Source organism: Agelaius phoeniceus, chromosome 1, assembly GCF_051311805.1.
Source record: "Agelaius phoeniceus isolate bAgePho1 chromosome 1, bAgePho1.hap1, whole genome shotgun sequence".
In the NCBI taxonomy this organism is placed as follows: Eukaryota; Metazoa; Chordata; class Aves; order Passeriformes; family Icteridae; genus Agelaius; species Agelaius phoeniceus.
Genome location: NC_135265.1, coordinates 107778258 through 107803583, shown reverse-complemented (window position 1 = coordinate 107803583; position 25326 = coordinate 107778258). Strand labels below are relative to the sequence as shown.

General features: G+C 40.8%; 1 protein-coding gene across 13 annotated transcripts in view; it reads left to right on the top strand.

Annotated features, from left to right (window-relative positions):
• Positions 1 to 25326, top strand: part of ZNF521 (zinc finger protein 521) — a 230346-nt gene that overhangs the window by 198423 nt on the left and 6597 nt on the right. For all 13 annotated transcript variants that reach the window (XM_054647224.2, XM_077185013.1, XM_077185007.1 and 10 more), the window contains 2 exons: positions 2629 to 2760; positions 5438 to 5553. In XM_054647224.2, the coding sequence (XP_054503199.2) occupies positions 2629 to 2760; positions 5438 to 5553 (248 nt within the window). The remainder of the gene's footprint in view (positions 1 to 2628; positions 2761 to 5437; positions 5554 to 25326) is intronic.

The window sequence follows — 25326 nt, the reverse complement described above, 5'->3', positions numbered from 1 at the left end:
TCTGTGTCTCTTAGATCTACAGACTGGAGTGTGCCAGGTTCTTTTCCTTCATGCTCCCCTTCGTGGTGCTTGCATGGGCTGTACTTGTCCTCTCTCAGCAGTAGCAAAGGCAGAACACACTGGAAGGGTTTGTCAGTGATGGTGGAAAATGCCAAATCCCAGATAACTCTTGAAAATCCACTAAAATTTTCCCTGCTAATGAAGTAGTTAGCATATATTTTATAAATATTTTAAATTTTTTTTTAATGAAGAGTTACAAAAGGTGTCACCTACAAGATGAGAAAGTGTCACCCACCCTTAACCTTCCCCTGGAAGTCTTTTGCAAAGGATTTTATCAGCTATCATACCTGACTACCAGCATATGTGACTGGGTGGGATGTGTACCTCAGCAGCCTGTGCTCTGTCACCACCATATTCCAGTCTCTCCAGAGAGGCCATGGTGTCAAAACAGCTGAGATTGACCTCAGCCTTTGCCTGAGTTTGTGTTGACAGCTGTCCTCAGTGGATCCAGCTATAAATTGGTGCCTGGTCAGGCAGGCTGAGAGTCAAGTTCTTCTGTCTCATGTAGGCAACAGAGACAGGCACTTCAGCAGCAACAGTCTGTGGGCAGCAGATTGCCAGGACCACCAACATTTTTCAGCTGACACTCAGAGCAGGCCTTCCATTTCACACCCTCTAAAAGCTCTGCAGCATGCATGTGATGATGCAGAGCAACACGGCGTCCCCAGGCAGGTGCAAAGGAGAGCCCTTTATTGCAAAAACCAGGCCTTTGTAATCAGCTAGTCCTTTACCATAGTATAGTTTTAAGGCACAACAAGCCCAAGTCAACCAACCACTGTACACCACAATGTGGACATGTGGCGGTCACGCAGCACGTCCCTCACCCCTCTCACGTCTCTCACGTCTCTCTACCCCTATTCCAACTGAGTCACTCTCCTATAGTTCCCTTCCACTTAGCCTAAGTAGCAGACCTGAGCCATGATTTTACAAGGCCCTTATTTTATAAGTTTTTACATATATGCAGCAGAGGCTGTCTGGAACATTGAACATTGCTTTCAGGAATGATTGGGTAGAAAAGGAAAGAAAGTTTGCAGTTTGCTGTGTCTGCATGGGAGTGTGTAAACCTTTGTCTTTGCTGGGTTTCATCTGCCCCTTTTCATTGTACAGAACTGACACCTCATGGAAACCACACAATGGTAATTTTCAGTGGTTCCACCTGCAGAATGGCCACCATGGCCTGGCTTAGCTCACACTGTCTAATTCCCCTCCTTTGACTAGAGATGCCATGACTTACGCAAAGGCTAAATTTAGCTTTTGGAGTAACAAGAAGTGAAAGCTGGGGGCTACCACTGACATTTTTTTACAATTCTCATAAGTCACTAAGGGTCATTTGAGGCAGGAATGTGTCCCCACTTAGCCACAGGAACACCACGTCATGCTCTCTTTACACCAGTGGAAAGGATTGTCATGTGGGATGCAAAACATTGTCCGTGCATCCAATATTCTTCGTGAATGCCCATCACCAGGGTCACTCATGGTCGCTGCAGGCAGCGCTGTGTCCGGCGGGAGGTTGGCAGCCTGGCATTTAGGTGTTCAGCATGGACAGGGAGTTCTCCTGAATCGCTCCTTCCCAACTGAGAAATGGCAGGGAGCTGCCCCATTCACCAAGCCCTCCATTCCCGCTTGTTTTTTAATAATCAGATACAATATTTACCTGCGAGATCAATGCCACTCGTGTAGCACACCGGTGACATACAGAAGGACCTTTTCTAAGCGGCGCTGTGGGAATTGAGGCCTCTGCAGCAGGGCTGGAAGCCACTTCTTACCTAGCAACTGTTTCTAAGTAGGACAGCCGCTGACTGCCCTCATGGCAGAGTGGATGAATCCTGCAGCACCCTCAGGAAGGGAACCTGGTGCCAGGCACCAGCCGGCCTTGGAGGACAATGGGAGGAAGCAGAGGAACAAGCGGCGGGGAGCGGGAAGGGTTTTAAAGCCACAGGACGTGGACGGGAAAGCTGCGTCAGAAGGCGCGTGGGGACTTCTCTGGGCTGTTCTGAGGAGAAATGCAAATAAAGAGGGAAAAAATCCAGGATTGTCAGAAAGAGAGGTCTGAAATCCTGCAGCTTGCAAAAGGTTTCATGTATGCCCGCAGGACTGGGAATGTGGTGTAGGAGTGGTGTGAGGGTATAACCTACCCACCCTTCTCACGCCAGTTACAAGAAACTCCACCTCAGCCAGAGTGCCAAAAACAGCATTCACAGTTCTTACCCGTGGTAGACAGGATGATGTGTGATCAGCATTAAATTCCTCACGTGCTGTTTTGCAAATGTACTTGGTCGTGACTGGGTGGCTCTGCTAAGAAATGATGTTTCAGGTCATAGTCATCATTTCCTACTGAAGGCTAATGCTCTGCATTCCTGCATAGTGCTAATTATAAGTGGAAAATCTGTGCTTTTAATGCCCAGTCAAGCTTTGGATATTCTGAAACATTCTGGGCAAGAGAACATTTCAGCAATCCAGTTTCCTGAGCTTAGGAAAACAAAAAGTTGCTCCAGTTCACAGATTGTGTTGACTTTCTCTTTGTAAGGGCTGTGGTGAATTTCAGTTTTCATTTGATTTCTCCTACAGATGAAGGACTGAACCATGAATGCAAACTCTGCAATCAGACATTCGACTCTCCTGCCAAACTTCAGTGCCACCTGATAGAGCACAGCTTTGAAGGCATGGGGGGCACCTTCAAATGTCCGGTGTGCTTTACAGGTAGGAGCCCATCACTGCTTGTCCCAGTCATGCCCTTAGCTTGACCTTGCAGAACTCCCTGAAAAAAATGTGTTGTGTGCTGGCTTTAGGTCAGCTTTAGGAGGGAACATTACATTTTGCTCATTAATAATATTGATTAGAAATCGTTTAGAAAGCTGAGCTCCTTGGAAGGTCAGTCATCCATCTGTAAGAAGTGCATTTCAGGCTCTTCTATCGGAAGTTTGAGCTTTTTATAATTACAGAAGTGATAGTCTGTTACCTTCCACGATATCACTTCTATGTTTCAAACCTGCCAAGGTTAAAACTATCCATAAATTTCTGCTTTAAAGCTACAGATGCTTCATCTAAACCAATAAAACTCAGAGCAGAATTTGGCCCCAGTTTCCAGGCATTGCCTGTGCAGCAGCATTCTCCTCTGATGGGGTAAGAAAGCCCACATGCGTGTGTGTGTTGGCTTGTGGTGAGAAGAAACACCCTTGTAATGTGCTTTACAAAGCAAACCATGCTGTCTTGCCACAAGTCAAGTTCTGCTCTCCCCTGACACAAGTCCAAGTGTGGAATAATCCTCCCCAAGTCAGTGCTGTTATTCAGTAGTAAAACCCAAGTGAGAAAATAACTTGACCCAGTAGGGCTAAGCACTGCAGTGTTTGGGCCATAATGAAGAACAGAAAAATGCTGTTGTTGGAAATGAAAACACATTAAAAGGATGCCTACTGAGTTGTTGTGAGTTTTTTTAAGGCCTTCCTAATAGAACATTTCATAAAATGATAACCTAAAACATGAGTGTTACTATGTAGCTTGCATTCCCAATTTTGCCTTAAAAGATGAAAATCAAAGATAATCACAAACATGACAAAACACACTTTGGGTATTCACACATCAATGGCATGCTAATTCTGGAAGCCATTCAAGGTTTCTGTTTTCCATTAATGGAAGTGAAGGATTTTCATTGATAAGCAAATAGACCCTTTAATACCTTCATTTCACTCCTCTTTGTTTGGCAGCCCGATGCCCAGTGAAACCTAAGCGAGTGCTACCAAGGAAAATTAAATTTGAATTTTTCATCTTTCAGATACAGTGGCTGGTGATGATTATTACCTCTCTGTGTTCAGATTTCACACATTTCTGTGGGTTATAAAATTAAAAAAATACATAGTTCCTCTTCACTGCACAGCTTGTCTGAGCATGGGTAGTACCACCAGAAACAGTTTGTCAGTAAAGTATCTGTCTTCAATAATTCTTTCAGTTAGGCATTCCTTCAAGTTTTTAGTTTTACTACTGATTCTACCATTTTTTTCCCTTGTTTTTGCTTACACATTATGGTGTGATCTTTCTTTAGTGTGATGTCATGAATCTTCCATTTCCAAGTTTAGGATGTTGTAAATGCAACATAAAAACTTGCATATGTAAAGAGTACCCACTGAGGGCTCTCCATGTGACCAAGATCCCTGATAAAACTAATCCTTCCATTTCTGAGCCAGTAGCCTTGTGAAATGTGTTAAGGAGTATGGAGATAAGTCGATTCCAATCTGTGCGAAATTCTTCTTGCTTTTTGCTGATGGGGTAAATAGACAGTGAGCATTAATCACAAACAATGATGCTTTATTAGCAATGTGCCATTAAATTACTTCAGCACATGTTGCTAGAATATTAACGAGAAGTAAAAATCACCAATATAAGTTTTATATGGAAAATGGAATCTGATCTTTTTTTTCCAGGGTAATGAGAAATGTGATTAAAATGTATGACTCAGAAGAACAATATTCTGATGTTTTTTGTTGCCTTGCAATTAGAATAATTTTAATGATTAGGAGTGGAGTCAAAGTCAAATGCCAGCATCTTTAATAAATCCTTTCCCTGCCTATACAGATTAATATTGTAGATGCAAACTTTTTTAGGTCACAGTGCACCAGGCATCCATCAGAAGTCAGTGCTGCCAACCCAAACACTGCCTCTGGCATATACAATTTAATTATTAATAGTATGTCTCCTAGGTAAACTGTTACACAGTCTTAGGGCCTTGTTTTGTAGTCATTAAAATTGAACATGTTTATATTATTGAAACCCTTGCATTCAGTGTGTAGGCAGAGTTGATCTTAAAGTATCCAAAGAGAATTTACCTGCAGTTCTGTTTCACATTTATAGACATTGCCCCAATATAGCTGTGGGATATAATTTTTAACATTAACACATTTAAATACAGAGCTGTTTGTTAGCTTTAACTTTAGGCACACAGAGTAAACAGGGGCTTGGCATCTGTGCTTTTCAAACCTGTTGGTTGCCAGGAAATAAGTTTTGTGTGTGTTCAGTCAAAGTGCAGTAAGCATGAAGAAATAATTCTGAACAGGAAATGGCATTTTCAGATACTCTATAGATGAAATCTTCATTGGTTGTCCTGACAGGGTGTCTTTTTTTTTTTCTTGGTCAGTTGTTGGGCTTTTTTCCTTACACCAGGAATCTTCTTTTCAATTCATTTGTTTTAGAAGAAGCCTCACACTTTGCAGATAAATGACATTCATTGGTATGCATTATAGCAACAGTGTAAGGTGAAATCTGAATGCACTTGCCTAATTTTACATCCTGGAATTGCTCAATGCTATTGGGAGATTGTTTATAAAAAAACTCTTCACTTATGATATGAAATAATGAAAAGCTTGTTCTTTGTCTAATATTTCAGTGTTTGTCCAAGCAAACAAGTTGCAGCAGCATATTTTCTCAGCCCATGGACAAGAGGACAAGATCTATGACTGCACACAGTGTCCACAGAAGTTCTTCTTCCAAACAGAGCTGCAGGTACTACACTTGTTACTTGGGAGTTATAAAGGCATTATGTATTTGATAGCTGAGTTCAAAGTTATACTTGCCATGACCTCCTCTGATTCTTGCTTATCATCAGGATGGGAATTAGAGAAGGTCAAGAGAAATTGCAGGTGATTCAACCCATGCTGCTTCAAAAAGATGCTGGCAGAAAGCCACCTGGTACAGAGCTGAATTTCAGGATTCTTGCGCTGTAGGTTCTTGAAGCTCAAGGTATTTTCTAGGAGAGAGAATTGGGCATCCAAGTTTTTCTGCTTGATAGCCATAAAACATTTAGTTAACCAGTGAAATGGAAAATAAATGTATTCTTTTTTCTTTAAATGTGAAAGCTATGCACTGCAGTAGGAATGTAGTGATGGCAGAGAGGGGAAGTAGAAAGAATTTCTCTTTTGATTTGGTGGGGAACAAAAATAGGGCCAAATGAATGTCTTTTTGTGGGCTGTTGTCAGATTTGTAATGATACTGTCTATTAATGGTAAACAAAAGGAGAGAGAGAAAGAAAGAGACAAAACAAGAGAGAGAGAAAGAGAGAAAGAAAGAGAAAGAGAGAAAGAAAGAGAGAGAGAAAGAAAGAGAGGAAGGAAGGAAGGAAGGAAGGAAGGAAGGAAGGAAGGAAGGAAGGAAGGAAGGAAGGAAGGAAGGAAGGAAGGAAGGAAGGAAGGAAGGAAGGAAGGAAGGAAGGAAGGAAGGAAGGAAGGAAGGAAGGAAGGAAGGAAGGAAGGAAGGAAGGAAGGAAGGAAGGAAGGAAGGAAGGAAGGAAGGAAGGAAGGATGCAAAAGACAGTTATGAAAAGAAAGAAACAAGAACACAAGATAAAAATTACTTTTAACAGTAGAATTTGGACTAGATTTTGAAAAGCAGAATAGATAACTGAATTATGAAGATCTAAAGCACACAGAGTGTAATTATGATTTGAACAATCATCTCCTAACAAGTCTATCCCATCTAAAATACACTTCCATTTCAAAATACATGGGCTCCCAAGCAACTGCCTTCTTTTATTTTGTTGTAATAAACAAATGACATGTTTTTCCACTCAAAATTTATTCCTGCCCAAGACTAAGAAAAAGATTTTGCTCTTTCCATCTAAGCCTCATTCACTGAAACTTCAACATAATTGAAGCACCTGGTTTTCTAGTGAAGGGCACAAAAGGGTGTCACTACAGAGAGAAACTCTGCCCTACATGGGCTAGATGACAGTGTGTTGGTAGTTCCATGTTGCAGAAGGCTCTTATTAGACCCCATCTCAGCATCCTTAGTGACAGCCTCCCTCTGTCTTATCTACACTTGCAATAAGGAAGAGGTATTAATTTACTTATATACTTAATTCATTAGGTTTAGTATTATTTTAATTAATTTGGATAGCCCTACCTCAGTGGAGAATGCATTATGTTTAAAAAAATACAATGCCATCATGCCATTTGGATTTATTTGTTGGGATCACTGTCTTTCTGCTCTTACTTGCAGTTACCTACCCAGGCTGCTGAAAGGGCAGCAAAGCACTCAGGCACAGCAGTAGGTACTGAGTTTTGGGATCTGCTTTTGCTGAAAATGCATTGATTTCCAGCCCACTCCCACTTAAAACCTATTCTAGGAGGCATGGCTTTGTTCAGGCTATCTACCACCTAAAGAAATGGAATTTTTGGCAACTGTACTGCAGTTTATGTTTCTCTGTCCTTTCACATTGCCTTGGTTTGTTTTGGGGCTTGCAGCATAGCTGTATGTTTATTCTATCAAGGGCAGTTCCTTACTTTTTAAATTAAATGTGCATCTGATGTTCTTCTCCCATGCACAGGACATGAGGATCATGTCATATTAGAAGGTAGGGTCACTCCATGGTTGTAGGGAAGGCAGGGTGGAAACATGAACAAAGTAGAGCAGGACAGAATGCAGTAGCATAGAAGTCCTATCCACATGTATGGTTCAGCTGATAATTAAAGGGAATTAATTCAAGTAGACAGAAAATATATGCGTTATAATGGTGCTTAATTTGGTGTTTGGCTGACTGTGATTCTTCACTTAGCATTTTCTGGCTCCTGTTCAGAAAGAGTAGCCTATAGGAACATAAGAATCCCCTCACACTATGTTCATGTCACCTTCTCAATACAAAAATCAAGTAAGACTCCCTTTAGAAGTTTCCATTATTTCACTCCAAGCTCTTGATAGGAATGCAACACAATCCCACAGGACCACATTCCGGTGAGAACAGAGAACAAATGACCAGTCCTGAAAATCAAACCTTCAATGTTTTGCTCAACCTTCAAGCTGAAATAATGAAATTTTACAGGAATTTGCTCTGTGTTTTAAGATCCTTTTGACACTTCCTTTGTGCACTGTACACTGCTTTTAAATGCTTGTGTGCTCAATAGCTGCAGAACCAGCTTTAAACTTTTTTGGATACTACCTGCATATGGAGGAGCAAATGGAAACATTCTGTAACAGTTAGAAGTTTATGCTTTAAGAGTGTTTCAAGTAGTGAATTTTTGTACTTACATGTTTAAAAGGCTATATGTTGTATTTATACTTCTGAAATGGAGTTGAAAAAGTGTGTCCCTAAAAGTGTTTATTCTTTAAAATAGAAAGCTTTTAATAACACATGCTTAACACAATAAGGGCTTTTATAAAATAGGCTTCTACAAATTAGGAAGCTGAAAGGTAGATGCATTTATAGAGTGCCTAGATTTCCCCCAAAAGATTAAAATCTTCTAATTGAACACCTGGACCATTTAGTTGTCTACAGAGCATGGATATATCTAAAACAGTGTTGTCCATTCATTATCCAGGAATGACAAGGAAGTAAAGAAACTTATCACTAGTTTATTATTGAATTTTCATTAAATTATGAGAAAGGAATTTGTACCTATTAAGACTTATTTTTCCTGCCCACATGCTCTTTCGAGTGCCTGCTCCTTTTTGCCTTAATCTTATTGGACATAGGCTTAAGATGTTTGCTCTGGTGTTTGTGCCTCTCTTGTCTCTGATAAGGAGTAACAATTTCTTTCCTATTTCCAGTGCTAGTATTAATTCCACAGAATCAGAATGATTTGGGTTGGAAGGGACATTAAAGATCATCTGGTTCCAACCCCCTGCCATGGGCAGGGATGGCTTCCACAAGACCAGGTTGCTCAAAGCCCCATCCAACCTGGCTAGGAACACAACATATTGTGGTGTTTGTGGGGAGGAATGAGGTACCCTTGTGGGGTGTTAACCAAAGTGAATGAATCAATTCACTTTAGTTTTATGCAGATGTTGATGGATCAGAGAGGTACTGATATCCAATAGAATTGATGAATAATTGTACTTTTTTTCTTTGTGTATTATCAGCTCTGATAGTTAGTTTTCAATACAATGCTAGCCAAGATTACATGATCTCAGCACCATTTTGCCCAGAACAAAAATGATATCTCTTTTTGGTGAATTAGGACATTTCCTTAACTTCTTGTGACTAATAATTAGTTGCCCCTGGGGTAGTTAAGTGTCCCCACTTTAGAAACATGAAAACTAGGGCAAGAAATAATTGGATCAGCAGTTGCTTCTCATCCTGTTCAAAAGGGACCTGGCCTCAGTGATTCACGCCCTTGCTGCTTCCCATCTGGACTCCATCAGCACAGAATACCTGGGCATGGAGCCATCAGCCTGTAGGACGTTCCAGCTAATACAGAGAGCTGCAGCACTGGCCCTCAGTAGCAAAGGAGACCAGGAGCATATTCAATCAGCTCTCTTGCTGTCTATACTGCCTTCCTACATGTTTGGCCAGTTGTGTTCTAAGACTCAGTCCTTAATTTTCTTGGTGGACTGGGTCAAGCGCATCTCAGACATGACCTGAGAAGTTCTTCCCATTTGGAAACAATGTGGTAGTTGACAAAGTTCTGCTTTGAGCATTTCTATCAAAGAGCTGGAGATTTTTCCTCAGAAGCTAGAACTTCCTCACGGACTGGCCTGTGAAAGCATGGAACAGACTTCCACAGCAGTTAAGTATTATGACAGATGTCCTCAACTTAGGCTTCTGAGAGCAGGATGCACCTACATGTGCCAAAGGCTCCCTTCTCTCATACAAACATATACCTGCATGTAGATTTCTAAACCTTCCCCAAAATCCCAAACCACAGCAACAGAGCTCTACCAAAACAAAAAATACAGCTCCTTCCCCAGGGAAAGGATGAAAGAAAGAATGAAACACTCATAGCAGATGTTACTCATGTCGCTTCAAACAGCAGGAGAACATTCTTAGTTCCCAGTACAAGCTGCTGAAACAAGGCAGGACAGGGGCAGTATAGAAGAATCTGTGGAAGTTTTATGTACATTAATCCAGACTCCTTCTCTGGATTTCCAGTTTTACCATTTTCTTGTTCCAAGTTAGCACTATTGAAACTAATCTTCTAGCTTCTTCCTCACTTCTTTAAGGGTTAAACTTTCCAAAGATCTCAGCATTGAAAAATGCTCCCAAAAACTCAACATTTTAAAACAGCCTTTAAAATACCCTTGACCTGAGCTGGAGCAGAACTAAGCAAGCTCTAGGCTATTTCAAGAACTAAAGGCTTGACTGAGACCTTTAGTGGAGACAGTGGCAGAGCTGGGATTCAAGCACTATGTTCTCTCATTTGGGGGTCAGCTAGAGAAAACTGCTAATTAACCTGGGCTGGGGTTGTCTCCTTGTGGCAGAGGCCTTCTGGGGCCAGCTGGGAAAGAGGTTGGTGTAGGAATAGCGTCAGCCATAGCAGCAGTGGCACAGCTACCTCCATCTAGGATTGTTTTGCCAAAGCCCCCACAGTAGTTGAGTCTGTGTACCATGTAGGTCCCAACAGCAGGGGAGACCGTGAATAATTTATGCTCTTTACACAAAAACAGGCACAAAACTTCTAAACCTGCAGGATGTTTTCTTCACACAGAAAAGGCCTCAAAACATTTTTTTAAGAGAAATTGGAGATTAGTTTTGGCATTTCTAGGTCCCCAAGCTCTTAGGGTGAGGAGTGGAACATAGATGCTGGCTTTCTAGGCCCCAAAGGCCAGGAGCCAGCAGGGAATAACTTTGTCAGCTCCTCTTAAAAAGAAGCCTACCTGGAATCCAATTAACAGTCAAAGCTTTAGGCCAGCATTTTCAAACTCAGTGGCCTATTTCTGAGAGGGTGCTGAGCACCTCCAGGTGCAGATAAGGCCAGGGCAAGATGCTGGTGCTGAGTACATCAGGAAATCAGGTCAAAAATGCCTGAAGTTAGGAACCTTGATAAAAGCATAGGTGCTGAGCAGCCACAGCCTCGTTTAAAGTTTCAACAAAACACTTTTGATGCCTAAATACAGGCATCACATTCATTAATGTTGGCCCTAGTCCTTAGCAGGCAGTCAGGTTGCTGTTCTCAGAGCAAATGCCGAGGAGTCAGAAGAGCTGGATTTATTTGTAAGGTCAGGCACTAAGTTGCTCCACATAACCATGCATGCTCTCCATCTTGTGAGTGAGGATGATGATGATAATAATACATGTTCCAGAGATACTAGCTTTGTAATTAATGTTTGTGTTTTAGGGGACTAGGCTGAGCTGCATGCATTGAAAGTTTGCTTTTTTTCCTGGGCCCTTACTGTGCATTCTGTTTCAGATAGATATGTGGGCATCAGTATGTGCACATCTTTCCATGTCTTTCAAGATTTAAAAAATTCAGACTTGTGTTCCTGAGATTTGAGGCTTTTTCCCCCTAGAAGGGAGAATTATTTTCTTTGCAAATTTTCTCAAAAAGGCAATCAAGAGAAGCACAGTGGAGGCACTCATGCATTAGCTCTTTAAGGACATACCTTCTAAGTGTTTCCCCTGCAAGTCTTTTGCTTCAATGTCAAACAAAGTTTAAATACAAAAAGAAATTCTTTGAATTCCCTTCCAGTGCCCCTTCCCTCCTGGGGACTGAGGGGTGTTATGGCCACATTAGGTTTTCATGCAGTAATTCTTTTCTAAATAAGAAATTTCCAGGTTTGGAGCTTGTGAGTTCACCCGCCTTTGATTGGCCTATTCAAATGTAAACATTCCCTGTGGGTACTTCATTAGTTCATGAATATTTATAGCACATTGCAAAACCCACCAAGCCCAAAGAGCCAGAATTTTTCAGGGACCATTTTGATTTCACTAAATAGTGCTTGTCAAAGATGAGCTTAATATTAATGTGTCTTATTTGTCTTCACATACTTCGTATATGAGTAACTCTGCATATCACAGTCAGTCTGTGAAATTTTCTATAGTCTTTCCTGTAAATAAGGAGGAAACAATGTGTTCACAATATCCCTTATACATTCCCTGTAAGAACATTCCTTAAATTTCTGGAGCAATTGAATCACAATTATGGGTTTGTTTTTTCAGATGCTTGAGTAATATTATTGATGAAAATACAGAATTAATTGGGAAATAAGAGCACTTAAGTGATGGATATTACATTTAAATTCACATTTTAATCTTGAAAAGAAATTCAGACTTAAGGAACAATAAAATGGCAAAGAACTGAAAACTAAATATACTGTCCTAGGTGACAGTCATAAAGTACCTATTCAAAAATAAGCGAAAATTTATATTCCTTCTCTTTCTAGGGAACAGTCATACCCAAAAGCATGTGTGCTTGAATATATGTCCCTGTTTTGCCTACTTCTTCCTCTTTATATGCTCGTATGGCAGGATTCTTTCTGTAAAATATAAGTACCTATTAAAAAAAAAAAAAAACAACCCATGCATCTGTTCTCCAAATTGAGTCATATGGTCTATATTAAATAGATTCTGCAGAATCAGGTAATATAGTACAGTTTGTAATCCTTATGACTGAAAATCCTTATGACATACAAAAATGTTGAATGAAATTTGTGGTTTCCAGTCTGAAAGCAGCAAATGTTGTCTCTGAAACGTATCAGTGATGTTACATGTCAACATTAAAATCATAATTTCTGAGGGTTTTTTAGCAAATAGAACAGTGAAGTGTGCAAGATTTCAGCCTTAAGAAGCAAATCAAAAGTTGCTGCAGAAAGAAAAAGGCACAGAAATGCGGAAGAAGAGGGGAACAAAAAGCAGAGGAGTAGAAGAGAAGCAGAGAGGAGATTATGGGACAAAGAAAGAAACAAGATAGAAATAATAGTGCTTGGGAAAGCAAACATTTTTTCTTCTGAGTGATGCTGGTAATAACGATAAGGCACTAGTAAAAATAAATCATGGTAATAATAAGGGAAAGTTCAGTTATTACATAAAGGCCAGCTTCTACCCTCAGTCCTTACAGAAACCTCAGCGAACATCAGAGAGTCCTGTCATAGACTGAGGGCAGGGAAAGCAGTAAATGTATTCCCTGACCCACAGATAATCATTAGAAATGGAATTCTGCCCTTTGCAGAAAATGAGGTTTTATCATCTGTGCCCTGAATGTTTCAGCCTACACCTTGCCATTAGTCTGATCAGTTGGCACATACACCTGGAGTAAGCAGAAGAAATAAGCACTCTGTTTGCATGTGAATAATTTCCCTGGTAGATCAGTTCAGTTTGTTAATTGTCCATCCATTAATTTCTTGCTAATGTAGTTGATATCGATGACTGATTTTCTGTGCTAAACAGGAAGCACCACTTCTTCATTCTAGGACACATTCCTTCCTACAACTGCCCTGCTGTTAGCTACCAGTAGCTGCCATTATATTATCTTTCATCTGGCCCAGAGCTGACAACAGATGGCCATCTCCGGGACTGCCATCAGTGTGACTTTATGAAGCATCCAGCTATGGTGTATTGAGGAGCTTCATGGCCAGTTCTGCAAATCTGATTTCCCTTCCCCCTACCCTGCTGCTGGCCCCCCTCACTCCATCTCCATGAATAAGCTCCTTATTCCTGGCTCCACTCTCCACTGGTCCTGTCATTTCCCAACGAGTGGTGGCACACGGTTATCACTGGACGTTTGCAGCTCGAGGTCTGCCCCCACTTCCCTCTGCAGCGCTGGCACAAGGTTGTTGTTGCTCCCAGCATCCTCATTCCTCCATGTCTTTGGAGTACCAAAGCATAGGCACAGGGGTTTGGTAGAGGCAAAACTGCTACCTCTTAAGATCTGTAGTTCAAACCCTACCCTCTTCCACCACAGAGCACCTCCTCAAGCTTCAGGGTTTTGGTTTGTTTTTTTTTTTTAAGTTCTACAAGACATGCTGCCAAACCAGCATTGAGTATATTAAGTGTGAAAGAAGCTAAAATATCGATTAGAGACCTAAAGTGGAGAAAAGTGTAAAATTCACTGGCATCCTGATTCCATTGACATGTTAGATCACTTGGAAAAGCTCTTTCAACTGTGTGGCTGCTGTGCATTTTGGAGAAAGATATATTGTTTGCTCTTGACAGAGTTTTCTAAAGCAAGGTACCTCCAGTGCTAACCCGAATTTTACAAGAAATTCACATTTGTGTCCTTTATTGTGATATTTGCAGCAAGTGAGAGTCTCTGCCCTCAAGCTATAAAGGAGTAAGGCTCCATTGTTGGAGAGAGAGCAGCCGCCTGTGAAAGGCTGAGATGTGGTAGGCAAGATGAATACTGCTTAAAAGCAATGCTTGCCATGCTGTCATTTAGAACAGGAACACTGAGGATTTAAACAAAAGTGAAAGGCATGGTAAATGAATCCTTTTAAACTGGTCAAATTTTCAGCTGCCAAAAATAACAAGTTTTCTCCATTGATAGGTTCATTGAGTAGGAGGAAAGTTGGGAGGGGATGAATTCCCCTAGGGAGGAGGTGCAGATAGTTTGGGAAAACAAGGTGTGGTCAGTGATTCATAAAGAGACACTCCAGTAAATAGCAAACTTGGCTCAAAACTAGTGCTTTTTCTTTTTTTTTTTTTTTCTGCCTTTTGCACTTTTTTTCTCTTTACTTTGCTTTTGCCTTTTATTTTTTTTTTGCTGTCAGGGGCAGGGTAAGAGCATCATTGGGCCACTTCATTCTAAGCATGAGTGAAAAAGACTCTGGTGCAGAGTGGCTACACAACTGGAAGTGTAGGTTGCAAAAAATGTCTATGTCCCCCACCCAGAAGGAGCAGCTTTTAGGTTTAGCATTTCTACCTGTTATTGGAGTTGGTATTGCCATTCTTTGGTCAATCCAAGGCATAAACATTTTGGATGGGAAAAGAGTGGAATTTTGCATGCTCTTGTGATTTTTTTGTTTTTTAAGTTGAGCTTCTCTGTTCAAAGCTGAAATTAAGTGCCCTCCACCCTGTTAACAAAGGAAGAGAGAAAGAGATGATTCAGTTCTCATGAACCAATACTGCTGAGTTGCACACATTTCTACGTGCAGCTTTAGTTGTTTTTCTGTGTTGTTATAGCCTCGTTTTGCAGGAGAATCGCTAGGCACAGTCACGGATCATGGGTGTGTAAGTTTGCTCGGGGATACGCTGTGTCAGTGAATACTCTGCCTCCCCCCACACTTCCTGTGTGTAGATGTGTGCTGTATAAGATAAAGAACCTGTGATATTGTTAAATATTAGTGGTGCATTTTGCTTGGCTTCGCATTTGTAAAGGTGAAAGGTGATTGTGCAGGAAAATGGAACAGTATATTTGCTGTGAGACAGGCACTAAGAACTCACTCCCATGCTCAGTTATAATTCATGACTGTACTGGTGGGAAGCCCTTATCCCTCTGTGGAGTTAATGCATCTCTACTGTAACCTGCTGAGAGCACCCTGTGTCCCCTCCCACCATCTGTGCATTCACTGGCATGCTTTTTCTCTCCCCCTTTACTGTGAGATCTCTTGGTGTTAAAACTGTCACACTGCTAGTGCCTGGTAAAGGTGGCTTTATGATGTGTATTAATGCTGAATTGTCATTTAAGGGTAAGAAGGCAGGTAAAGGATATGTTACCATTTGTTTTAAGCCCTTGTTAGAAAATGCTGGGGAGCAAATAGACAGAAAGGTAGATTTTTCACTTCAAACAACAAACAGCTTTGAACAGTACAGAGAAATTGTCACAGCTCAGGGTAAGAGCTGTTGATGGCAAATGCGTATTTCTTCCCAATCTAAGCATATTTAGCCGTTTCTTGGTACGGTGGATCTCTGTCTCTCCATGTCAAGATCTAAACCAACCACATTGTAAATTGAATAATATGTTATTTACCCATCAGCTGAATTTTATTTTCTCGAAATTGATCTACTCTTTTAGCTGTAAAGCCCTCTTGCAGGCTGCCACAGTTGCTTCTTTGCTACCTGAGACTTGAAATTCATGTGACCAAGTGCTGTAAGCTAGTACAGTCTTAACTAAACAGGTAGTGTATGAAGATTTTTTATTATTATTATTGCTGTAAGGCACTGTCAGAAGACTGGTGAGGCTGTCTAGCTTCGAAAGAATTGCACTCAGCTCACAGAGATTTAGATGATGCTTTATCAACCTGGCACTTTACCACAACATTAAACTCAGAATATGGTTAAAAGACCATGTACTTGACTGTCACAGCAATATTAATTTGCAGTGTTTCACTGGATGTAATCTCATGTAGTCTGTTGTTTGTATTCCTTTAAAACTTATAAATCAAATCCAGACCTGGAATACCAGTGTATGAACTTAACAGATGTGCTGCCATAAGGGACCTGCTAGGTTATAAACTGCAGAAATGATCTTTTTCTTTTTCAGATTTCTGGCTTATTCCAGGGAGATTTAGTAACCACAGAGGTAAGGTGGAAGGTCATGCGCTAGGATGGTAGCACCCACCCGGCGCTTGACGTTGGGTGTAATTGTCAGGAAATTCACCTCTAATCATTTTATTATTCAGTTGTTGCATCCAGCAAAGCTCCTGAGCAAAAGTAGGGCAAGAATGACTTCAGTAGCTCTGTGTCCAGGTTTTCTTAGGTGAAAGATCACTTTGAGATGACACAGCTGAGTAGTCAGGCTGAAATCCTAGTTGGTATTTTATTAATTTTGCACCAAGATAAATCTTGAAATTCTGACAAACTCCATGACAGGTGAAATTCCTTCTTGCAGAATCTGCTCAGCAAGAGGCTGCTCATTTCGTTCTGTTCAGAGGCAGGCAACAGGAGGGCAGCTTTATAATCAGCCCTCAAAGGAGCCCTGGCCGCCCCAGAGCCTTGGACTGATTGAATAACTCCTGGGCCTCTTCCCCTAGGCCTCCATCAGCAGGGGTCCTGTGGAAAGCAATCTCCCGCAGACTGGCACTGAAGTGAGCTTTAAACTACTATTTTCTGCTCTCCAGAGGAGCCTGGAGTACTAAAAGATAGATGGACTGCAGATATTTTATGAGAAACTGTCAGAAGAAGAGCAGAGTAAATGTTTTTTTCCCTCCTTCGAGTCACACGCTGCATCACTGTAGAATTTTTCCCAGAATCTTTTACACTGAAAGTTTGAAATTAATTGGTCGCTAACCTTAATTCCCCCCCTCCCTCTTATTTTTCTTTTTTTCCCTTCCCTCTTTTTCTTCTTCTCTTTTTTTTTCCCCCTTAAATATTCACTCGGAGGCCCTTTGCTTAACCACAGTTGCAGAAAATCAGTACCATTTGCACTGAAATATTTATAATGACAGAATGAAAAATTGGATTCATTTTCTGGCCTGTAGCCGAACAGTCTGCAACTTTGCACAGCATTGTTTAGCATCTCTCATTCCTTCCTTTCATTGGGGTCCTTTTCAAACACACACACACACACACACACAAACACACACACACACACACGCGCGCGCGCGTGCTGCCCATGCTTCTGAGGAATGTGTAGCAAAACACAGAGCCATTTTTAATCTCAGCCTTGAGAAAACAACTTGTCTCTAACCTTGCCACCATCTGGGGTGGGGGGCTGAAGCAAAGGAGGAGGTCCCTGGGAAGCATGTAGAATTCCTCTTACAGGAGAGGTTATGGAGAGTGACATGCAGTAATCTGTACTCTACGTTGAAGCAGTGTATGGCTAGCATTCTGCAACTTGCTTTGGTGTGTTGCAGGTTAGGCAGGGTGGACTCAGTATCAGGCTGGATACCAGGATCTTTCCAGAAAACCCTGTTCTGCCACCAATTCCCTCTGTGGCCTTGAGAAACTCCATTGCCCACAAAAGGAAGAGGTTGTCAAAAGCTCCCTTTTGTGCCTGAGCAGAGACTGTAAAAATGCCCTGTGCTTCTTTGCACCTCCAGAAAACAGAAGATGCTGGAACTGTACATATTTACTTCTCTTGAAGCAATGGTGTGAAGGTGAAGTGGTTGATGTTTGCAAAGAGCTTTGAAAATGAAAGTGCAGATCCTCAGGCTCCAATTTGCATCCCCTGCCAGTATAAAAGGTACCTTAGTCAGACAGCCAAGGATTCCCTCAGTACACAGCAAATCCTGTTTATTTTGCAAGCTGGTTCTGTATCACTCCCTTTTGGTCCTCACAGGCATGTCTCAGACTCCAATGAATTCCAGGGATTTTTAATTGGTATAACAATCCCATGGGGCTATTATGAGCTGGCATAAGTTTGGGCAGTGTTAGGAATGCTTTAGCATGCACTGAGGACTATGGTAGCCCATGATTTGAATGGTTAGGCCACATGGATTTACAATAATACACAGTGAACATGTAGGAATTAATCTGAAAATGCACACAATTTAGCAGAGAATTGTAAGTCTCTACAGATGTCAGACTCTTGTGCAGAACTTAATAGGGAAATATATCTGTGAAAAGAGGTATTTCAAAAACCCGTAGAAATTACTCTTCGGTGAGTTTGTTGATTGCCTTGACAATGCAGTTGTTTCTGGAAAAACAAGACCTGTGGCCAAAATCTCAATTTCTAACGCCTAAAAAGAGACTTCTTCAGACAATACTGGGTCCCCCAAGGAAGTGGGTTGGATGCAGGGGTGGATTCTGCAAGGTGCTGAGAATCTCCTGAAAATGCAGGTGACAGAAATTACCTGTCAAGGTCCAAAAATGTCACCTTGCTAACATCACCCATATCAAATTTATGACATAGCTCTATTGCTGACAGCAGGTGTCTGTGTATACTACTAAATTCTGATCTTTCAATCCTACATCACTCATCTAGGCACAAACTTTTTATTTCTTTGCTTTCTTCTGTAAAAGCTTCTTGATGGTGGCTCCCCCTTGAAGCTCTCAGGAGCAGAGGCTGAGCAGGTGTGCCTAGAAGCAGGAATGGGTGGACATCCCCTGCAGGCAGCAGTACAGCTCAGCTAAGGCAGCACAGCATTCCGTGGTTTGTGAGCAACACACAATTCTCATCATTCAAAGTTTCTTAGGAACTTGCAGATTTGTCTTTTTTACCATGTTTCCCAAGATACTTTGACAGGTCAGCCTGAAGTGATGAGCGTTCTGACACAAACTGCGTCGTGTCTTAGAAATTTTGCCTGCAGTTGTTTTACTTTAGTATCGCTTTGATTTGAAAAGGAACTTTGTACAAAGTGATGTGTTTTCAGGATATAACAAAAAAAAATCCAATATGCGTGTATTACAGACATTTCTGTAATTTCTTGTTTAGCCCTTATTCTTGCTTTCCGATTTTCTTTTTTCTTCGTGTATATAAATGAAGAACAGTATAATTTTTGTAATTTTTATCAGTTACTGAGAATCAAAACTAATAGAGATGAGAAAGAATGTGAGCTTTAAATGCAAATATTAAATATGTTTTTAAACTGACAATTTGAAAGCAAATTGCCCTGACTATTTAATCACAGTATAAGGAGGTCACAGACCCAGAGTAGGCTCTTTCAAATCCAGAAGTATTTCTCTGTTTGAGCTGAACAGGACACAAATATACAGGTGTGTAATATTCCTTAGGATGCTAAAAAGATTTGTGGGGACGATAGACTACAGACCACAGTGAAATGGCAGTACAGATGGAATGGTGCAGAATTGTTACTGAACAACAGGGGCTGTAAGAGTAGCCAACAAACAAATGTTTTATCTCACTGTTGAAGAGAGTACCTTTCTAAGAAAGCTGTTTTCTCTGAGGGCCTGAACTGCTGTGTGGGTTTTTGTTTGGAGTGCCAGTCTGTTTACTAAAGTTATTAGTTTATAAATTTTGCCACAGTAAAGTAACTGTGAGAGCTTTAAATTAGAATAAGTGCCACTTCTGTGTGGCAGGTTCCTTTGAGGGCTTATTAGAAAGCAGGCCTCCTGTTGCCTGCCCCTTTATGCATGGCACTATTGCTGTGGGTACTTGTTTATAGCTAACTTTTGAATTTATATAAGTGTACACTGTGGTATGATGAATTGCCCTCCAATTGCAAAGATTCTGCTTTTTTGTTTTTTTCTGGGTTCAAGCTAATACTTTAAAGGGTTATTTTTATTAGGTGGGTTTTATTTTGATGAATTAAAATTAACTTGGAGTAGGAAATTACATAAGATTGTGAGGGTTATAGATTTGCCTCACCATAGCTACAGCACATCTTTTTGTAAAGGAATTAAAGTTCTCTGTTTCAGATACCTTGGCACTACGTGTAGACAGCAAATGAGTGTTGTCTCCAATTATTTTCCTCGTAAATGTGATTCTTTTCACTCAATCCAAAGATTACCACACTAAAACCAGTCCTAATGGGCGATGAGGGGTGAAAGCAGCAGCTGCAGGAGGCTGGATCCCCTAGCAGGAGATAGCAAGGAGACAGGAGTACCCAGCATCACAAGCCAAAGCCAGAGGTGAGGGGTGGGGGCATTTCTTCAACTGTCAGTACTGGGCCAAGGCAGGACCTAATGACATGTCTGACTTGCAACGTGTCACTGGCCAGCTGTCTGACAGGAAACAGAATGACCAACCTCAGAGAATGACATTTGCTAGGAGGATGCATCATCTCTCACAGGGAGGAAGGAAAAAGGCATGAAAGGATGCTTCTTTGTGTGGTACTTCTTATTTGGGGGAGGAGTATTATATTGTAGGAATTGGACTTCACTGCCTTCCCCATTTTTTAAGGTTCTGTAAACAGGAGAAAGTGAGAGTAAAATTCCTCCCATTTAGTTGTGGTCACATTTCACACTTCTCTTAGACAAATGCAGCTGAAATAAACCAAACGAGAAAACAGAAGACAATAGAGAATCCAAACTGCATTTTACAACCAACAACCACAATGACAAACAAGAAATTTTCTTGTCCTGGTACCACATGTTAGTAAATGCTCCAGATTTATTGATTTACAGTGTGTGTCCTCACAAAATTTAGAGAATGACTTTGTTATAAAGGGCAAAATAGCATTCTGGTCTCTCTAAAAGTCACCTTTAAAACATGGAGTTTCTTAGACTTAAAAGGGGGAAACTCAGATGAGGTTGCTCTAGGAGCAAAACATTTCAACATAGAGTTCTTAACTGTCTAACTAACCACCAGCTATGAAGGGATAAAAATTGTCCTTAGTTTCCTTTCCAAGCAGTAGATTTGTAATTCACATACACACCAAATCTGCCACATAAGCACTGTCCCAGCTCCTGCTATTCCTAGTTTGAAGAGCTGTAGGAATAAGGACTGTAAGATGTCCAAGATGGGCTGGCACAGTAACTGGTTGTGAAGGAAGTCAGAGCTCAAAATCCATGGGGGCCTCTGCTTATCAGCTCAGAAATCCTTGGCTGTTACCATCAAATCTGCTCGATCTGGCTTGCCTTGCAAACTGTCTTGAAGGAAAAGATGCACCAATGTGCAACAGAGTTTGGAGCTTTTAGAAGAGGAGGAGAGCTAGCAGAGCACCCTAGCTTTTCCTTTTCTATCCTACACAGTCTAAAATTGGCATACCATGGACAAGGGGACAAATTCCCATTTGCATTCCTAACTTTAGGATCCAGCATACACTCCCATCCACTTCTGCATTATCTTAACTGGGTGTATGTATGGATGGATAATTTCCAAATATGATTTCCACATGTGAAAGGAAAGTTTGCTGATTTTAAAACTGGGCTTGTTCAGGGTTTGCTTTCACCTAAACGAAAATGTTAGCCACTGTGAGTTAATCTTGGGCTGATCCACGACCTCCAGTGTGCCAGGTGCTGTTGTACAAGGCCCAACACACCAGCTGGCAATGTGTGGAGAATCCAGACTCCAGGCTGTCCCCATGTCACCTGGTAAGCACAATACCCAGTGCTATGTCAGGGAGGTAGGGAGGTGAACTCGGCGATCGATACAAGTGTGGGATGTGTCTGTCTGTATAACAGGAGTGTAGACAAGTTACAGCACTTTCCTTTCAGGCTGTATCAAGAAACTTGTAATTTCACTTGTATTTTTGTTCAAAGAGATTCTTGTACATGCACCTGTGGAAAACTGGAAAGTATCACTGTTTTAAAGGTTGCCCTTTGCATATAAATCACAGCTCTGTGTGCTTCCCCATTTTAATTGGGTGACCTTTTGAGTCCTATAGACAGGAGCTTGAATTCTGGACTTGTAGGTTGGTTGGAGATTTGAAATCAATTCATGTTTTAGCAATTACTCTGCTTAAAAGCACAGAACCCAAAATGGAAATTTGAGAAGAAGAATTCCCCTTGGAAAATTCCTTTTCACAAGTCATAGAAAACTTCATTGCAGGCCAAATAGATATACATAAAATCCAGATTCATTTGTCAGTTTAATCCTTGAAAAGGATCAGGATTCATTGAGTATGAGAGAAAGAGGAGGAGTAAGGAACGTGTAATGTTTCCAACAGGACATTTTTGTGCAATTATCAGTTTAAGCTTCCATTATTTGTCACTAATTACTGCACTGAGCTGTTAAATATTTAGTAGTAGTTTGTTTAATTGGGTTTGACCTATAAAGGAATCTGTGCATAGCACAGCTCCAGTTCCAGGACCCAGTTCCTCACTCACAGCTAGGCAAATTTGTATTCACATAAGATGATCACATATTGTCAGACAAAGGGGTTTGTTTTTGTTGTGCAGGTTTATTACCTCTCTCTCCCCCACAGATTTATTTGTCTTTAAGGTATCTGAAATCAGAACACAAAGTAGAAATGCTGCCTGTGGATGTAAAAGGTGAGGTCAGTCAAACTTAAACTTGTTTACAGATGTTGTAGTTTAGAAAGCACCAGCATGATAAATTAAACATAACAAAGAAAAAAAATTAAAGCAGAGCAACAACTAGCCCATGAACATGTGTCTTGTCAAAACACTGACTTAATCCCTGAATATCTTATTAGGCAGTATTGCCTATCAAGGCTTAGTGTCCCCTGTTACTCTGTTTTACAATAGCTGCAGACAAATATGTATTTGTTCAACTTTGGCGTTGGCTTGCCGGGTCTGACAGGGTGAAGAGACTTCTGGCTGTGGCCTCTGCAGAGGGTGTGCAAGAATCAATCACTGTATGAGCAATACTCACTTTGTTTTAGCCTGTCTGTATTCTTATTTGTTCCTGTCTTGAAACTCCCTTGATTTCAGTGGAGCTTTTCTTAATTTATACCAGGGTAACCATAACCATATTCTAAAGTAATAAGACTTTTGATATATTTCTCAGAAGTGCCTCCTTCTGCCTTTTTTGTTTCAGCTTTTATTCCCACTTAATGAACAATTTTCTTATTGGAGAAGAATTTTCTTATTGGAGAAGAATTGTGTATTAATTTCAAACATTTGCAGTTTCACAAAGGCCTTGTTTTCCTACAGACAAGACTTAGACCCGGATCCTGATTATCAGTACAGCCCCTTTGCCATACAAAAGAACAGAGAGGTTTCCCAGTTTTGAAGCATTGTTGTGAACATGCCCTGACTATTGCCCCCTCTCCCCATCGCTTTCCCTTTTATGGGGTAATGCACACACCTTTCCCCTGCAGCCGGGCACATCTTGCCTGAAATGGAAGACATTGTTGCAAGTTTCACTGCATTTCAATGAGCACAGACAGGGTGAGGCAGGCTTATGGGAGGCGATTGCCTGGCACCATAGGTTAAAACAGCCTTCGAGCTACTCTGATTTATGTCAGAGGCTTAGCTGGGAGCCCCCTGCCAATGCTCATAATGAGGAAGGTGCAAGGATGGTGAACAGGCATTGGTGTTTGTGTCTGTTCTCTTCTAGTGACAATGATGAAAGTCTTATTTGCTGTTCCCAGGAATGTATGTCATTCTTTTCCATACAACAAATCTGTGATATATGCACTTGCATATAGTAATGAATCCAAAAGGAATCATTGACATTTTACTAGTGACTTACTGGAAGTCTCTGAAGAAAAATTGGTATCAGGGGCTTTAGTTTGGTTTGGGTTTGGTTTTAATTTTAAGTTTGCATCCCTGAGAACATGCTCTTCAATTTGAGATTTTTTGCAGGTAGTTTTTCTCTGGCCCAGCTGGAAATGCTGAGCAGAAAAACCAGAACACTGAGAGTTTTACATAAATATGATAAAGAACAAAATCTGATTAGCAGTCATGCTATTTCAGAAACATTAACGTAATATCAAATCACAAAGCTTAGGTGAATTAATTTATATGAATGACTGCAATTCAGTGTAGACTTTCCTAAATTACCATTGTCAGCAACGGTCAGTCATGTCCTAAGATGCCCACTTAATTGGCAAACATGTCTGAGAACAGACCTGATTCTCAAAGGCTGGTAAACATCAACTCACCACACCACACATAAATGGTATTTATGGGAACACAGATTCTCTTGGGATTTGGCCCCTTTCTTGTTGTGGAAATAGCTCTGGTTTTAGTTCAGATCAATTTTCTTGGGAGTCTGAAGTTTTGGAGACTGTATTTTCTTAGGTCTGGGCTGGTAAGCAAACTTGGCCTGGATGAAATTCCTTCCCTACTTTAGTGTATTTGTAAATTCATTGTTAGTCCTCCTGCTCTGCCAGCTGCACTAAGTACTGGAGATGCTGGTGGGAGGGACACATTGCCTGGACTTTTTCTGTTCTCTCCAGAACTTCCAAGTCTCCATTCAGTTTCCCACTTTTCACCTATGAAAAACTATTAGACATCATCTCTTTTCTATCTCCCTCATTCACTCAGCATAAGTGTGACCACTGAAATATGAATATATATTAGTGTCAGAAGCATTGTAATTTGTGGGGCAAAACACATCAGAAACATTTGTTAGCTCTGAAATTTCAGATACAGTAATTCAAGTTAATTTCTTGTAGTTAGTGTTTTATGAAAGGAAGGGTAGGGTCTGAGAGGGGAAATAATCGCTCATTTGTTAATGAGCTTCAACTGAAGTTGCTATTTTTGTATTTCACATATGTGCAAAAGACAGAAATGTTTACAATCTGAATGTCCATAGATGCTCTGTCAGTACAATCAAGGATTATAGAATCAAAGAATGAGCCTGGATATGACCCTAACCTTCAATAAATCATTCGGTGGAGTGCACTATAGAAGCCTTTACCCTTAGTACAAAAACCCCAAATCCCACCTCTACTGGGTTTTTTTTACCTATACAGCAACTAAACCTTAGAAACCCACATAACTGAATATTCTTAATTGCTTGCAGCAGCAGTGGAGCTAGTGCCATAATTTGTTGGGGCATTGAAAATAAGTTTACTGCTTTCAGATGGTCCAAAATGGCCCAGATATTCTACTGAAACCAGTTCCTAAGTATGCAGATTCGGTTTCATGTCTGATTTGGGGTTGGCTGAGCCTCTTCCTCTCCTGGGATGAGCATCAGGAAAAAAATACTAACCCTGAGATCTGTGAAACTGTGAAATAGTCTCCCAGGAGGAGCATTGGAAGCTCTAATTAAAATTGGACTGGGCAAAACACTTGAAATTACACTATAGGCAATAATCCAACACTGGCAAGATGGGTGGAGAAAACGCCCTAATGGGTCTTTTCTGTCTTTAAATTGTATGAATTCTTGTTCTTCTCTTTTATTATGCTATTTCACCTTTTTGTTTAATAGTGACATA